The sequence below is a fragment of the Tenrec ecaudatus genome, chromosome 14, assembly GCF_050624435.1.
Source record: "Tenrec ecaudatus isolate mTenEca1 chromosome 14, mTenEca1.hap1, whole genome shotgun sequence".
NCBI lineage: Eukaryota > Metazoa > Chordata > Mammalia > Afrosoricida > Tenrecidae > Tenrec > Tenrec ecaudatus.
The window spans coordinates 110,270,687-110,287,017 of record NC_134543.1 but is presented as its reverse complement, the minus strand read 5'-3'; the positions used below and the strand labels follow the sequence as shown (position 1 = coordinate 110,287,017).

The 16,331-nt window shown below is 46.7% G+C and overlaps 1 protein-coding gene across 1 annotated transcript in view; it reads left to right on the top strand.

Moving 5' to 3' along the window:
* The window catches only part of SHC4 (SHC adaptor protein 4), a 151,181-nt gene that overhangs the window by 128,982 nt on the left and 5,868 nt on the right, over positions 1 to 16,331 (top strand). Inside the window, exons 8-10 of the mRNA XM_075530971.1 lie at positions 327 to 498; positions 2,646 to 2,706; positions 10,412 to 10,591. Of these exons, the coding sequence (XP_075387086.1) occupies positions 327 to 498; positions 2,646 to 2,706; positions 10,412 to 10,591 (413 nt within the window). The remainder of the gene's footprint in view (positions 1 to 326; positions 499 to 2,645; positions 2,707 to 10,411; positions 10,592 to 16,331) is intronic.

The window sequence follows — 16,331 nt, the reverse complement described above, 5'->3', positions numbered from 1 at the left end:
AAACAAATCCTAGATGGGGTGATCAAGAAGGGCTGGCCCTTCAGGCGTTGTTCTATTTTTATCACCAAGGAGAGACCCTGACACATCACCCTTGGCACTTGTTGCTGGCTCACCCAACTTTCCTTGTCTAAGGAAAGCGAAACAACACCGCCATCTGGTTGCCTCCATCCAGCTGTTGACATAGCTTCAGCCGCAGTCGAAACTTAAACCAGGAAGGCACAAGGTCCTCTGATGAGTTGCATGGTCCTGATCCCTCAGGAGCCCCCGCAGCGCTTCAATTCCCGAGCCCAGCCTCTGAGGACTCTTTTTGCTTTTTCCCCTTACAGCGAGGAGGTGCATGTGGACGGCCATGCCGAGGAGACAGAAGATCACAAGTATTACAATGAAATCCCAGGGAAGCCTCCTCCTACAGGCGGTGTTTCCGATGTGCGGATGAAAGTTCAAACCACCGAGCACATGGCTTACTGCCCAATACGGTGTGAGAGGTTGTGCTACTTGGTAGGTGATGGTCTGCCGCTGCCCGTATCGTGCGTGCTTCACTTGAAGGTTTCCCAAAGCTAGCTCAGAGAAAGTCTCGTCTTCCTCAACTACAGGGGCCCCGAGTGAATTGTTGGCAGAAGCTGGACTAGATCGTTTTAACTCCCCATTTCCCAGGCTCAGTCTCAGCAGTAACCTCAGCCTCACTTCACTGGGAAGACTCCCGGTCCAACACGGCACCTTCAACTTCACTCTTCTCTGTCTTCAAGTTCACTTTGCTTTTAAAAAAAAATCATTTTATTGGGGGCTCGTACAACTCTTATCACCATCCATCCACCCACCCATCCATCCATCCATCCATCCATCCATCCATCCATCCATTGTGTCAAGCACATTCGTACATTTATTGCCATCATCATTCTCAAAACATTTGCTTTCTACTTGAGCCCTTGATATCAGCTCCTCATTTCCCCCCTCTTTCCTCTTTTTTCTTTTTGCTACCGAATCCAAAGCTGGCCTTTCCCTTGTGCTCCTGGTCTGGTCCCACCCTGCCCCTCTCTGTCATTGTCTGTCCTTCAGTGTCTGCCTCAACCTCAGTCTCTCTCTTTCTACTGGTCTTTCCCTTCTGCCTGGACATAAACGTAGACACCAACAACCCCATGAAGCATTTCACCTCCATTTCATCTTCTATTTCCCCCCTCTCTCTCCCTCCACTTTCACTTCCACATTATACTTCTAAAATCTCAACTTATCTGGACAACTTGATAGAAATTATTTTTTTTACAATAATAACCAATGACGCACTTGGCCACACTATTCCCTTTCTAAGATTCCTCTATCCTACAGCATTTAACACCGGTTGGCTGCCTCTCCTTTTTGAGACTTCTTCCCTTGACTTCCAAAACATTTCTATCCTGTGAATCTCACCCTCCTTCGCTAACTGTGATATTTCTTTCGACCTCAGTTCCCCTAAGATTGTATTATGAATATTTCCACATCCACCGAGAAGCATAGACATCCTCTGGATTCTGCAGTTAGCGTTTTGCTATATTTGTTTGATCTCACACCCACCTCCCACATAGCCATCGATCATACCCATATCCATCCATCTTATTTTTGATACATTTCAAAGTAAGTTGCACCTGCTCTTCTTATAGCGTGTATCCTTCCATTCCTGACCCCACAAACCAGTGCCCCCACCTTACGATCCTGAAAGTCCTACCCAAAGCTCTGCCCTTGGGTCGCATCTCCCCTCTGCGCATCGTCCTTGAGCTTCACTGTCTTCCGCCCTTGCTGCCCTCTCCAGCTGTCCTGCCACACCACACTCCACTGCTCATTCACATCCAAGGCTGAGCTCACGGTCTTCTCCTGGACTCTCACTAGAGTCTTCATCTTGGTCAGAACTCCCGTTCTTTTCCCTAAGCCACACCCTTTTTGCCTTTCTCATGCTCTGGATTCCATAGCAGCTTCTTCTCCAAGGCCGAGATGCCACCGTGCCTTTTGAGGCCACGCCCTCACCTTCCAAGAAGGTGGCCACTTTCTAAGGTCTGATGTTCACTTGCCAGGTTGAAGTGTTGAAGCCCCTTCCCTGCCTCCCATGGGATTCTGTCCAGTTCCCCTGAAAACTGCCTCAGTCATCTGGAATCTACAGCATCGACAGTGTCATTCCCTCACCCAAGAGGCCTAATGTAAAGGAGCGGTGGAGGGGAGCCTTTGATTGGATGAACTTCTCAAGGAATGAGAAGCCTCTAAAGTCAGGGCTCTAACCTGCCAATTCACAGCTACATCGGCATTTGCTGCTTGGCCAACATCTGCACAAGTGTCCCGGAAATCCCGGCTTTCTGGTTGAGACTTGGATTGAGTCCTGGAATGTGACCTTTGAAGTAGAAGCAGTAACCCTCAAGCCTGACACGGGCAGCCGCCCACCCCTGCGAGGCCCACAGCCAGGCTCTCTCATTGCAGCTGCCCAGTAGTGCCTCAGGACAAGAGGGCGAGCTTCCCACCCCCTTTCTTACGGCGCGAGACCCTTTGTGTGGCAGACAGTGGACCACTCTCTTAGGAGCACTCGTCGGAGTTTTGGTTTATTTGGGGTTTTTCCCCCTTCTCGGTTTGAAGCTAATGAGCATGTGCTGTCTTTGTAAATGTTTTGCGATCTGTTGTTCACACAGCCTGGAAACTCCAAGTGCGGCCGTGTCTACGAGCACTGCTTAGAAGAAAGCAGGCCTCTAGGTAGGTACAGTTGTCCTCCACCTGTCACCCTTGTTTCCCCTATGGATGTACATACCCTATGCCCTCCATAGGTTCTAATTGGCGTACGTGATCCTTGGAAAGCTCATGCTCCACCCCCCCTGCTCTTGAGTGCCCATCCCCCCCGCTCTTGAGTGCCCATCCACCCCACCCCACCCCCCGCTCTTGAGTGCCCATCCCCCTTATGGCTCTCTTTGATGGACCCTTTCCCTCTTTTGACCCCCTGGAAGCTTCTTTTGCTGAAAGGGGGCTTTGTCTGCTCATATCTCAAAGGACTCCCAGTTCAGAGGTGATCAGACAGCAAATGGACATAAAAATAGACGCCTATTAGATCTACTAGGATTAGGATAATATTCCTTCGGGTCCAGCCAAGGGAACAAAAGGCAGTCTCAAACTCGAGAGTCCTCATGAGGGGCCCATCCATCACATGCTTTCCAGGGCATTGCATGTGTCCGCAGTGGCTGTGATTATTGATGCCGGACACGGGTTTTCCATCCATCCAACCTTAGCACAAATGTAGAAAGAATATTAACGCTCATGTTAGAAATGTATTTTAATAAAAACAAGCCAGACTGCTACATAGTCAAGCGTTGCCAGTCTAGAAGGCAACTGAGGCGCCTCACTCATGCAGTGGAAGATAGAGCTGGGTCGCGGAATTTAAGGACACAAATTAAATTAGTAAGGACTTGCCATTTAGAAAAAGGAGCGCTGGAGGTAGAGTGATTACCCTTTGGACTGCTAACCGAAAGGCCATTGGTTCAAAACTATTAGACGTTCCTTGGGAGAAAGATGAGGCTTTCTACACCCATAAAGAGGGACAGTCTCAGAAACCCACAGAGGCAGTTTGCTCTGTCCTCTAGTGTCGTTGTGAGTCAAAATCCACTGGATGGCAGTGAGTTTGGGGTTGGTGGTTGTTGGTTTTTTTTGACATCTAGAAGGTGTTCAGTTGTAAGGATAATTCCTTATATATTATGGAAGCATGCTGTTACATTAACTATCACTTTCTTTTTTTTTCTTTTGTTTTTGTGTCCATTTGTTTCTATTTTTAATAAATCATTTTATTGGGGCTCATACAACTCTTACCACAATCCATGCGTAAATCAATTGAATAAAGCACCCTTATACATTCGTTGCCCTCGTCATTCTCAAAATTCGCCTTCCACTTGGGTTCCTGGAATCAGCTCATTTTCCTTTTTTTACATTCCCCCTTCCTTCCCCCTCCCCCCTCCCCCATGAACCCTTAATAGTTTATAACTTATTATTTTATCTTATCTTACTCTGCCCAGCATCTCCCCTCACCCACTTTCCTGTTGCCCATCCCCCAGAGAGGAGGTTATATGTAGATCCTCAAGATCGGTTCTCCCTTTCTACACCCCCTTCCCTCCCGGTGTCGCCACTCTCACCGCTGGCCCTGAGGGGTTCATCCATCCTAGATTCCCTGTGTTTCCAGATCCCTACTGCACCGCTGTGCATCCTCTGGTCTAACCAGGTCCACAAGGCAGAATTGGGATCATGATAATTGGGGGGGAGGAAGCGTTCAAGAACTAGAGGAAGGTTTTGAGTTTCCTTGTTGCTACACTGAACCCTGAGTGACTCGTCTCCTCCCCACTACCCCTCTGCAAGGGATGTCCAGCTGTCTATAGATGAGCATTGGGTCCCCATCATGCACTCCCTCGTTCACGGTGATGTGATTTTCCCCCCCTGCCTTTGTTGTTTTAAACCTGGTCCCCTCGGCCCTTCGTGATCACACAGGCTGGTGTACTTCTTCCATGTGGGCTTTGTTGCTTCTGGGCTAGATGGCCGCTTGTTTACTTTTAAGCCTTTAAGTCCCCAGATGCTATATCTCTCTATAGCCGGGCACCATCAGCCTTCTTCACATCACTTTCTCATACATAGTGAGAAATATGTAGGTGTCTGTTGGAGCCCTGGTGAGAGAGTGGGTTATGCCTTAGGCTGCTGCTCACAATTGCCAACTCCTCCACAGGGTTTTCTCCTGAGACATTCTGTTCCTGCAATACTACGCAGTTTCAGAAACCCATAGGGAGCGGTTCTCCTCTGTGCTTTAAGGGTGTAAAAAATCTCCTTTCATTTTCTGTGGCACTCCTTCCATGGTGGGGGTCAGGCTGATTCTGGTTGGAGTTAGGCGTATGGCCAGCCTTTTTATGGATTCCTCCATGCGTTACGTTGCCCTCCTGGTTTAGCGTGTCATGGTGGGGTCTGTATGCACATTCCAGTTCTGTGGGACACAACCAATACTCTTCCCCTGGGTGTCTTAGTGCCATGTTCCCCCTGTGTCATCAACTCAGTTTCTCCCCACCCTGATTCTCCCTCCTCCTGCCCCCCTTCCCCTTCTTTATGTTAGACTCTCATGTACCTCCCTGGGTGTGGTCTGCCTTCCCCCCAACTATCTATGCTTCCACCCATTTATTGCGAGATAAATGTTTATTCTTCTATTCCTGCTATGCTGATTGTACTGACCTCAGGGGACTCATGTTATACTTGTCCTTTTGAGATTGACTTACCTCACTTAACATGATTCCATCCAGCAATTCCCACAAAACGATGTGTTTCGTGTGTTCGTCTGTACTTTTCAGTGCTGCATAGTACTCCATTGTGTGTATGTGCCAAAGTTTATTAATCCACACATCTATCGGCATTGGGTCTCCTCACATGCATTCCCTTAATACAAGAGCACTTTGCTCAGCCAAACGGTCATTCCATGATAGCCCCCTTCCCGACATGATTGCTGAAGACAAATGTTTGCTTAAGCAAATGTGGTGAAGAAAGCTGATAGTGCCCGGCTCTCAAAAGATACAGCGTCTTGAAGGTAAACAAGCAGCCATCTAGTGCAGAAGCAACAAAGCCCACAGGGAAGAAGCACACAAGCCTGTGTGATCTTGAGGTGTTGAAGGATCAGGTAGCAAACACCAAAGAACAAAAACCATCATTGTGCGATCACTTTCCCCATATAAACCCTGTAGACGAATGTGTGAATAAGTAAGTGTGGTGAAGAAGGCTGATGGTGCCCGGCTATTGAGAGATATAGCATCTGGGATTTTAAAGGCTTGAAAGTAAACAAGTGGCCATCTAGCCCAGAAGCACCAAAGCCCACATGGAAGAAGTACACCAGCCTGTGTGATCACGAAGGGTCGAGGGGACCACGTATCAAGCACCAAAGAGGGGGAATCATCATTATGAATGAGGGAGTGTGCGATGGGGACCCAATGCCCATCTGTAGACAGCTGGACATCGCTTGCAGAGGGGTAGTGGGGAGGAGATGAGTCACTCGGTTCAGTGTAGCAACAATGAAACTCAAAACCTTCCTCTAGTTCTTGAATGCTTCCTCCCCGCCAATTATCATGATCCCAATTCTGCCTTGGGGACCTGGTTAGACCAAAGGATGCACAGCGGTGCAGTAGGGATCTGGAAACACAGGGAATCTAGGACGGATGAACCCCTCAGGACCAGCGGTGAGAGTGGTAGTACCGGGAGGGAAGAGGGAAGTGGGGGTAGAAAGGTGGAACCGATTAAAAAGGATCTACATATGACCTCCTCCCTGGGGGATGAGCAATAGAAAAGTGGGTGAAGGGAGTGCAAGATATGATAAAATAATAAGTTAAAAACTATCAAGGGTTCATGAGGGAGGAGGAGCAGGGGGGGTGGGGAAGTAGGGGGGAAGAAAAATGAGGAGCTGATTCCAGGAGCCCAAGCAGAAAGCAAGAGTTTTGAGAATGATGAGGGCAACGAATGTATAAGTGTGCTTTACACAATTGATGTATGTGTGGATTGTGATAAGAGTAGTATGAGCCCCAATAAAATGACTTTTAAAAAAGTCTCTTTTCCCTCCTAAGGAACAGCTGGTGACTTTGAACTGCTCACCCTGTGGTGATCAGCCCGCTGCATTACCCCCTATGCCAACAGGGCTCCATGAGGGTCAGTAAGGAATCAGAATGTTGGGCAGTTCTCTCCTTCCTACCTCAGCCACTAAAACCATGGCAGTATGCATAGGACTTGGAGTCCCTGGGTAGAGCAAGGGGTTAAGACACTCACATCCGAAAGGTTGGTGGTTCAAGTCCACCCAGGGAAACCTTGGGAGAAAGCCCCAGCTCTACTTCTGGAAAACAAGCCATTGAAAACCTTTGGCGTGTGCTTCCGCTCTGACCCACACAGTCACCGTGAGTCAGAACTGACTTGATGGCACCGGGTGAGTAGAACTCACCCTAGGCTGTAGGGGCGCTGACAAGTCCGCTCCCTCTGATTGTGGCCGGAAAGGGTTTCCTGTGACCGTGATCTGTCATCCACACCCATGCATACATCAAGGGTCCTATCACCGAGCCTGCCTCCTCAGTTCCTCAGGCATATGTTTGAAAAGGGACTGAAAATTCTTGACCAATGAGTAAATTAATAGCACTTGCCAAAATAGTAAATGCACTGGGTGTGTGTGTGTCTTTTCCCAGAGACTCATACATAAGTATTTGAGAGACACCTATATACATATTTTAATAAGATTTGGCATTTTCTTCCTAAGACATTTATTTATTCAAGTATTGACCTAAAACTTGAATTCGGGCATATGATAAACACTGCAATGGACTTCTGGTTGTTGAAGGAGTTAATTGTATTTATTGCCAGACATATAACAGATCTCTATCCTCAATTCTAAATTCACTTATGGAAAAAAATAATTAAGCAAAACAGCATAATGTTGCCCCAACCTTCAAGTTAAAATGGAAATGTTGATATTTTTCATCAAAAAGATGTTAAATTTCCTCAAGCCCGAAGGGCTTGCACTTAAAATTTTTTGTTGCTTTACAATATATACACTGTCTGTGTATGTATTTACTTTCTGCCACAAATCATCTCTGAGGCAGATTGGACAGGTTCTCAGAGGAATGCTTGGCAAAAGAACTTTTGGAATGCAGGAAGGTTGGCATGTGTGATTAAGTTCTCACCGATCGCATACTTTATCACTCACAATGATTTTTACATATGGTGTGCAGTATCTTTTTTTTCCCTTTTTATTTAAAACAACATGGCTGACTTAATTATAATGGCCCATTTGACCAAAAGGAGCCATTTTCGGGGGGGTGGGCAGACAGTAACAATGCTGTGTGGTCCTCTGGGCATGACCAGTGTGGTGTGGTCTGCTCAGCTCTGAAGCTTTGGGAGGGGTAGAGTGGTCAGCGCCCTGGGAGTCAGGCCTAAAAGTGGGTGCAAGGTCTTGAGAATGGCATGGGGGGGGGCAGCTATCCTGAGAAGAAAATGGGCTTGACCCTTAGTCCTCTGTTCCTTCAATGATAAGCATTCTTCTTTTGAGCAACTGCTTCATGCCGGGTGTTGACGATACAAAAATAAATGGGCTGTAGTAAGGAGCCCTAGTATTGTTGGGTTGCTAATGGAAAGGACAGTGGTTCAAACCCACCAGCTTGCTCTGTGAGTGAAAGATGAGGCAGGCTGCTTCTGCCCTACACGGTCGCTATGAGCCTGCATCAACGCAGTGGCAGTGGGTTTGATTTTGGGTTTTGATCTATCCTCCAAAGCCCAAGGAATTTGCAGCCTCAAAGGGAAGACAGACAAGCAGACAATTCAGTGTATCATGAAATAGCACCTTGTCCAACCTGATGGAGGAAAGGACTCAAGGAAACCTTGAAGGAGGTCATTTCCCAGCAGAGTCTAAAAGGACAAGTAGGAGCGAGAGGAAGCAGGGGAACAGAGAGGATGCTGTAGCGAGACACGCCTCATGTACAGAGGGCCGGGGCCAAGGAATTCGGAAACCACTGTCCGTGAGGGGAACTGTTTTTTGCATGTTTGCTATGAAGCAGGCATAATATCTCACGGACATTTAATTGAATCTTCCTAACTATATTGTAAGTGAGGCAGCCCCATTTTACAGATAAGAACACTGAGTTGAGAGAGAGGTTAAGGAACTTGTCCCAGGCTATACTAGTAAGCTACACTAACGGGATTTGAACTCAGGTCCATGAGGATTTAGAAGTAGAGCACTAAGCTGCTTGGAAACACTGTTGGACATACTTCCCTTTCAGCAAATTTGTATACACAGGCACTCTTTCATAAGTGTTTTTAAAGTAATTCCTAAGTTATATACCCACAAATTCTAGAAACAGTTTAGATTGAGCTATTGAACTGCATGATGTGAATTATATTCCAATAAAATTGTTTTGGGAGGTAGGCTCCCCCACAAAACAAAACACTAGGAACATGTTCAAGCTGAATTAATGATAGCTAGCTTTTAAGTGTCTCACTGATCTAAATGGGCACATACTTCTAGATAATATCTCGCTGTTTGGGGCATTTCTTGAGAAAATAATAGATGCACATCTACATTTTAATTAATCTTGATAACTTTAACTTGGGGGGGAAACAATTCTAATGTGGATGTGATTAGATCATTTTTAATAAGCTGACGAAACAGGTAAAGCGATACTTTGTACTAAGAATCAAATCCCATTGTCTTGTTCAATCCTGAATTTATGTCTTTGCAGTGATCTCTTTAGCCACGTGCCCATTAGAAAAGCAAGTTTCTTTTAAATTAGATACTAGATTTCATAAACCTACGAGAAAACAGAAATAACGACAGTTTGCGGAATACAACAAGCCAACAAAGCACCCTGAGGCGCTCTCCTATAGAAATCCTTCTCCACCTTCAGGAAATCCCAAAGCCTGAGTATGACCTTTGCCCAGGGCGTGTGGCCAAGGAAGCGAGGGGCAGGGAGGGACCTGTGCGATTGTGGTTGGGCTTCTCCTCGTTGGCGTACAGCATGGCTTCCATAACATGAGCTACAGAGATGAGAGCCCCAGACAGCTTAATGAGAAATCCGCCCCGAGGTCAGTGGGTTGGTGCTGCTTAGATCTAAGCAGAGAGATCTGGGACTGCAGCAGTAGGCGGGCTGATGCTTTGCAGTGAGGCAGTGAGACAGTGAATGCTTTCATAGACGCCATAGCGCACCAGTCTAAACCCAACCCACTGCCGTCAGTGCATTTCAACAGAGCAGCCTTCTGAAGATTGTCCAGGGCTGTGAATCTGTACAGAAAGCCTCATCTCTCTCCCATGGAGCGGCTGGTGGGTTTGAATTGCCGGCGTTGCAGTTAGTCATCTAACTCTTGTCCGACAGTGTTGCCAGAGTTCGTTGATCCCGTAGCTTAAAACTCACTGCCATCGAGGCAAGTCTGGCTCATCACGATCCTATAGGACAAGGTAGAACTGCTCCTGTAGTTTCTCGAGACTATAAGCTTTCTTAGAAGTGGGACGTCTCACCTTCCCTCATATGGCCCAAACTATAAGCGCACAAAGCACAGCATGCCCCATGCTGGCACTGGGATATGGTGCTGACATCGGTTCAGTCAATGACTATTGATTGTGTGCTGGTCCGCGCCAGGCATGTGTTAAGAGCAGGGCTTGCGGCATGGACGAGACATGTGTCCATCTGGACCTTCCCACGGATCTCCTGTCTGCTGTTGGAGCAGCAGTCAGCTGAAGGGCAAGGCAGGGAGAGGAAAGGTCAAGGATGGGGTGCTTGCTGTCAAAGCCAATGCTTCTCTTACTTTTAAAGGACGCATCTAAACGTCCATGCTGGGTCCTGGTGTGGGGTGAAGGGCACTTTTTGCTTCCTCTCAGTCTAGACCTAAATGTGATTCTGTTTCCACTGATCGCCATTCATTGCTCTAGGTCATGCGTATGAGAGAGGGGTACAGACGCAACAGGACTCCGTGTTCATGAAGCACACGTGTCGAGTGGATCTCTTCGATGACCCCTGCTACATCAATACACAGGCTCTTCACAGCACTCTTGGCTCGGCTCGAAATCAAAGCTCCACTCAAGCTCTGGGGAGCCCGTGGCACCGTGGCAGTAAGTAGCTACTCGCCATCCCTACTGGTTCCTAAGGGCTGTGTGTCACCAACTGTCACCACCTAGGGCAGTGGTTCTCAACCTTCCTAGTGCTGTGACCCTTTAATATAGTTCCTCATGTTGTAGTGACCCACCAGCCATAAAATTATTTTCGTTGCTACTTCATCACTGGCATTTTGCTACTGTTATGAATCGGGCGGCCCTGTGAAAGAATCACTCGGTCCCCAAAGGGGTCGCAGCCCACAGGTTGAGAACAGCTGGCCTAGGTGACTTAAAGGAGACCCAGGGGTGCACTAGTTAGGTGTTCGCTTAGCTACTAACTGAAAGGTTCAAGCCCCCCCCCCCAGGAGCTCGGGCAGAGAGCATCACCTTAGTAGTGCGCAACCACAGAAAGCTGGGGTTACAGAAATGCTTTCTGTCACCAAATGTCTGTGGAGGCTACACGTCCAGCCTTGTCTGGAACCTTAGCTGAGTGAATCAATTCTCTTCATTGATTCAGCCAGTTTAAGTTGGTTTTTTTTTGGGGGGGGGTTTATGGTGAGGGACTACTTGCTACCCTTCACATCTTAACAGGCACAGGATCCAATATTTCTACAACCATGACCCTAATGAGCTTCGCAGGTCGCCTTGTTAGGAAGGAAAGGCGCCCCCTTGAACAGGGTATTTCTTTATTTTTTTTAATTTAATAAATCTTTTTATTGGGGCTCATACAACTCTTAACACAATCCATACACACATCAATTGAGCAAAGCACCCTTATACATTTGTTGCACTCGTCATTCTCAAAATTCGCTTTTCACTTGGGTTCCTGGAATCAGCTGTTTCCTTTTTTCCCACCTCTCCCTCCCTCCCCGCTCCCCTCTTTCCCCCTGCTCCCTTAATAGTTTATAAATAATTATTTTATCTTATCTTACACTGCCCGGTGTCTCCCCTCACCCACCTTCCCATTGCCTATCTCCCAGAGAGGAGGTTACATATAGATCTCCAAGATCGGTTCTCCCTTTCTACACCCCCTTCCCTCCTGGTGTCACCACTCCCACTGCTGGTGTTGAGGGGTTCATCCGTCCTAGATTCCCTGTGTTTCCAGATCCCCACTGCACTGCTGTACATCCTCTGGTCTAACCAGGTCCGCAAGGTAGAATTGGGGCCATGATAATTGGGAGGGGAGGAAGCATTCAAGAACTAGAGGAAGGTTTTGAGTTTTTGAAGGCAGACTTAAGTCACTCGATCAGGCCAATGTGATGCCTCCTAAGAACTCCAGGCCTTGCGCAAGAGTTCTCTGGGACTGCCATCACAAGTGACCACACACTGGGTGGCTTGCAACAATCTAGATGTGTCCTCTTGCCGTTCTAGAGGCCAGGGCCTGACCTTAAGGTGTGGGCCAGGTCGGTTGCTCCCCAGCTTGCGGTTGGTGGTGCTGGCCAGCTGGGGGAGCTCCTCGGCTGTGGATGCCCCACTCTGAGCTCTGCCTCCAGTGTCACAGCGCTGTCTCTCCCCGGTGCTTGTCTCAAAGCCCCCTTCCCCCTTCCTCTGGCCTGGACATAACTCAAAGGAAGTAGATCCCACTCTTAAGTCTAGAACGATCTCATTCAAGATCCTGAATGACACGCCACTGACCCCATCTCCACAGTGACAGGTGCTAAGGGTTCGCTTAGCCAGGTGTTTGGGGGGCTACGATTTAGGCCAGTACAGAGACTTGGGGGAGCATGGTGAAGAGCTTGGCTGTGAACCAAAAAACAGAGGTGGTTCAAGCCCATCAGCTTCTCCGTGCGAGAAAGTGGTAGCAGTCCACTCCTGTAAAGATCACAGCCTTGATCTGAATTCTACTTTGCAAGTGTCGCTAGACCAGAGGATGTGCACTGGTTCAGATAGGAACTGGAAACACAGGGAATCCAGGCCGGATAATCCCTTCAGAACCAGGGGTGAGAGTGGCAATACTGGGAGGGTGGAGGGAGAGTGGGTTGGAAAGAGGGAGCCGATTATAAGGATCTACATGTGACCTCCTCCCTGGGGGAGAGACAACAGGAAAGTGGTTGAAGGGAGACATCGGACCTGGCAAGATATGACAAAATAATAATTTATAAATTATCAAGGGCTCATGAGGGAGGGAGGAGCAGGAAGGGAGGGGAAAAATGAGGAGCTGATGCCAGGGGCTTAAGGGGAGAGCAAATGCTTTGAGACTGATGAGGGCAATGAATGTACAGATGTGCTTTACACACTTGATGTATGGATGGATTGTGATAAAAGTTGTATTAGCCCCTAATAAAATGATTTAAAAACAATCAAACAACAACAAAAATGATTACAGCCTTGGAAATTCAATAGGGCAATTCTTCTCGGTCCTGTGGGGTCTCCATGAGCTGAAATCAACTCAACTGCACTGGGTTAGTTGACTACATTGTCTTTCATGTTAAAGGAGACTTGGCCTGCTCTCCAGGGAGCCGGGCGGGATTCCATTTTAACCCAGCCTCTCACTTGAGCGCATGCAGATGAGAGCTCTGTGCAGATGATTTGGGTTTTAAGGATTTTGGCCTTACAATTCTAAATAATCCATCCAAAATACTTTAGCTTTACTCCCCACTGCTGATTTCTGCTGGTGTTTTGTTTGTTTGTTTGTTTTTCGGAAGGAAAGGACCAAGCAGTCATTTTAAACTTGTTTGTTTGCATGAGAAACAATCGACCTCATTTCTGTTCTATTTAGTGAAGGTGCTAATTTTATGCAGTTTAAATCTCTTCCAACATCACCCACGTGGCAGCAGTAAAATAAGGCAGCTCTTCTCTTCGAAAGCAGGCTAGGAGGAAGAGACAATGAGACAAATACTGTGGTCCTGCCAAATTGCTTCCAGAAATAACTGCATAAACAGGAACATACATAAATGCAAGCGAAACAAGCCCAAAGTCCACAATTAGCTGAAAAAGAAATAAACAAACAAAAAATGCTGCTCATAAAATGTCGAAGGTTGTTGGTTTCCAAGATTGGCTTGGTGACAAACTTGGTTTGCTCCAAAGATGAAGAACGAGGCTCTGGAGAAAAGTTCTTTCACCAGCCTAAGAAGCCCCCCCCCATCCCCCACACCCCCTTGCTTCCTCCTCTCCCATGATCCATCAGTCCCATTGTTTCATCCTGCCTGTCTTATCTAGATAGACATGCAGAGACAACAATAAGCACAAAAACAAGACAGAGCAAAACAAAACCACAGAAACCAACAACAACAAAAAAGAAAAGTCATAAATAACGATAGGGGACGAATCATTTTAATTGCCCCACTTTTGTTATTCTCAGTCACTCCACCATGTACTGTGTGAATGCATCATAATTTACAAAGCCAGCCCGTATTGGTGGGCATTTTAGTTGATTCCATATTTTATAATCATATAGGAGCCGTGGTGGTACAGTGTTTACTCATTGGATGGTGAACTGGAAGGCCAGCAGTTCAAAACCACTACCCTCTCCTGGGGAGAAAGAGGGGATTTTCTGTTCCTGTAAAGAGTTAGTCTGATTGGGCCTCGTACTCAAGTACTTCCTCAACCCAAGAACATTTTGTTCTAATAGCCCTGCATTCTGTGATGCTCACCTTCCCGACAAGATCGCTCAAGACAAAATGGGTGCATAAGCAAATGTGGTGAAGAAAGCTGATGGTGCCCAGCTATCAAAAGATAGCTTCTGGGGTCTTAAAGGCTTAAAGGTGAACAAGTGGCCATCTAGCTCAGAAGCAACAAAACCCACGTGGCAGAAGCACACCAGCCTGTGTGATCATGAGGTGTCGATGGGATCAGGTATCAGGCATCAAAGGCTCAGAACAAAAAATCATATCAATTTGAATGAGGGGGAGTGCAGAGTGGAGACCCAAAGTCCATCTATAGACAATTGGACATACCCTTACAAAGGGGTCACAAGGAAGAGATTAGCCAGTCAGGGTGCAGTATAGCACCGATGAAACATACAATTTTCCTCCAGTTCTTTAATGCTTCCTACCCCCACCACTGTCATGACCCCAATTCTACCTTACCAATCCGGCTAGACCAAAGGATAAACACTGGTACAGATAAGAGCTGGAAACAGGGAATCCAGGACAGATGCACCCCTCAGAAACAATAATGAGAGTAGCGATATGAGGAGGGGAAGGGAAAGGTGCAGGGAGGAAGGGGGAACCGATCACATTGATCTACATATAACCTCCTCCCTGGCGGACAGAAAACAGAAAAGTAGGTGAAGGTAAATATCAGACAGTGTAAGACATGACAAAATAAAAATAATTTATAAATTATCAAGGGTTTATGAGGGAGAGGGGAGGGGAAATGAGCTGATACCAAGGGCTCAAGTAGAAAGAAAATGTTTTGAAAATGATGATGACAATATATGTACAAATGTGTTTGACACAATGGATGGATGTATGGATTGTGATAAGAGCTGTATGTTTCCCCAATAAAATGATTAAAACAAAATTTTAAAAAGTTAGTCTGGGAAACCCACAGGGGCCAGATTCACCCTGTCCTATAGGGTCATTATGAGCCAGCATCGACTTGACGGCAGTGATTTCGGGTTTGGGGTTATTATAGTATTATAAATTAGCACTGTAGTGAATATTCATTTAACTAGCTCTTTCAAACATTGGGATATGCTGCCTTCACCATTCACACTTAGCTCTTTAAATGCCCCATCCTTCCTTCCTCATGGGCATGACTTGGGACGATTTCATCCACATTTCTAATGTGGCAGTTTCTTTAAAGATCCTACTAGGCATAATTAAGAAGCTATAATTAGTCTTTTCCTTAAATCTCATCACTTTGACAACAATTAAAAAAAAAAAACCCTCACTGCCACTGAGTGATGTCGACTCATCGTGACCCCATAGGACAGGGCAGAACTGCCCCCAGAGAGTTTCGGGGACTGTGACTCTGTAAGGGAGTCTTTCTACCCCCGAGACACTGGTGCCTTCAAACTCTGACCTTGCGGTTGGCAGCCCAGCATGTAACTACCATGACACCCGGGCTCCTTTTACAACAGTGAAAATAACCCACCCCCACCCCCGAAACAAACTCACTGCTATCAAGTCGACGCTGACTCAGAGTGACCTATAGGACAGGGTCAACTGCCCCAGTGTTTCTGAGCCTGTAACTGTTCACCAGGTTGGAAAGTCCCGCCATGTGTGGAGCCTCTGCTGGTTTCAAACTCTTCACCTCGTGCATTGCAGCCCCTCCAGTAACCACTTAGTTCAAGAGGGCCATTCCTTGTTGCTTCCTCCATTCTTACGTCTGAGAAAATAATTTTTCATTAAACCAAGACTTTATTAAACAGCATAGATGTAAACCACATTTAGATGATTACTATCTTTCACAAAATCAATTTTACATTAAAAAAAAGGAATTGATAATGTTCACCATGGCTTTATTGAGTGCTGAGACCATACATGATTTTTCCCTTCTTTGGTTCCCAAGTTTTGAACAGCTAGCCTGTGTAACTTTTAACATTCAAATAAAATTCAGAAAACTATCTGTCAGGCATTCTGCTTTCAACCGGCTTAGACTGAAATCCCCCGCCACTCTGCCTGTGCTGCCAATTTGGAGAACTGTGTGGGAAAACATCCGTGTCCTCTGGCCGGCTGGCGACCTGTTGCCTTATTTCCAGATGATATAATGTCTGTTTTCTTTTTGTTTTGTCCTCTTCCAAACGCTCTTCACCGTAATCTCAAAATAAACCAAGAGCCATCACGATCTGAGATGTGTGCGCCCACACCCA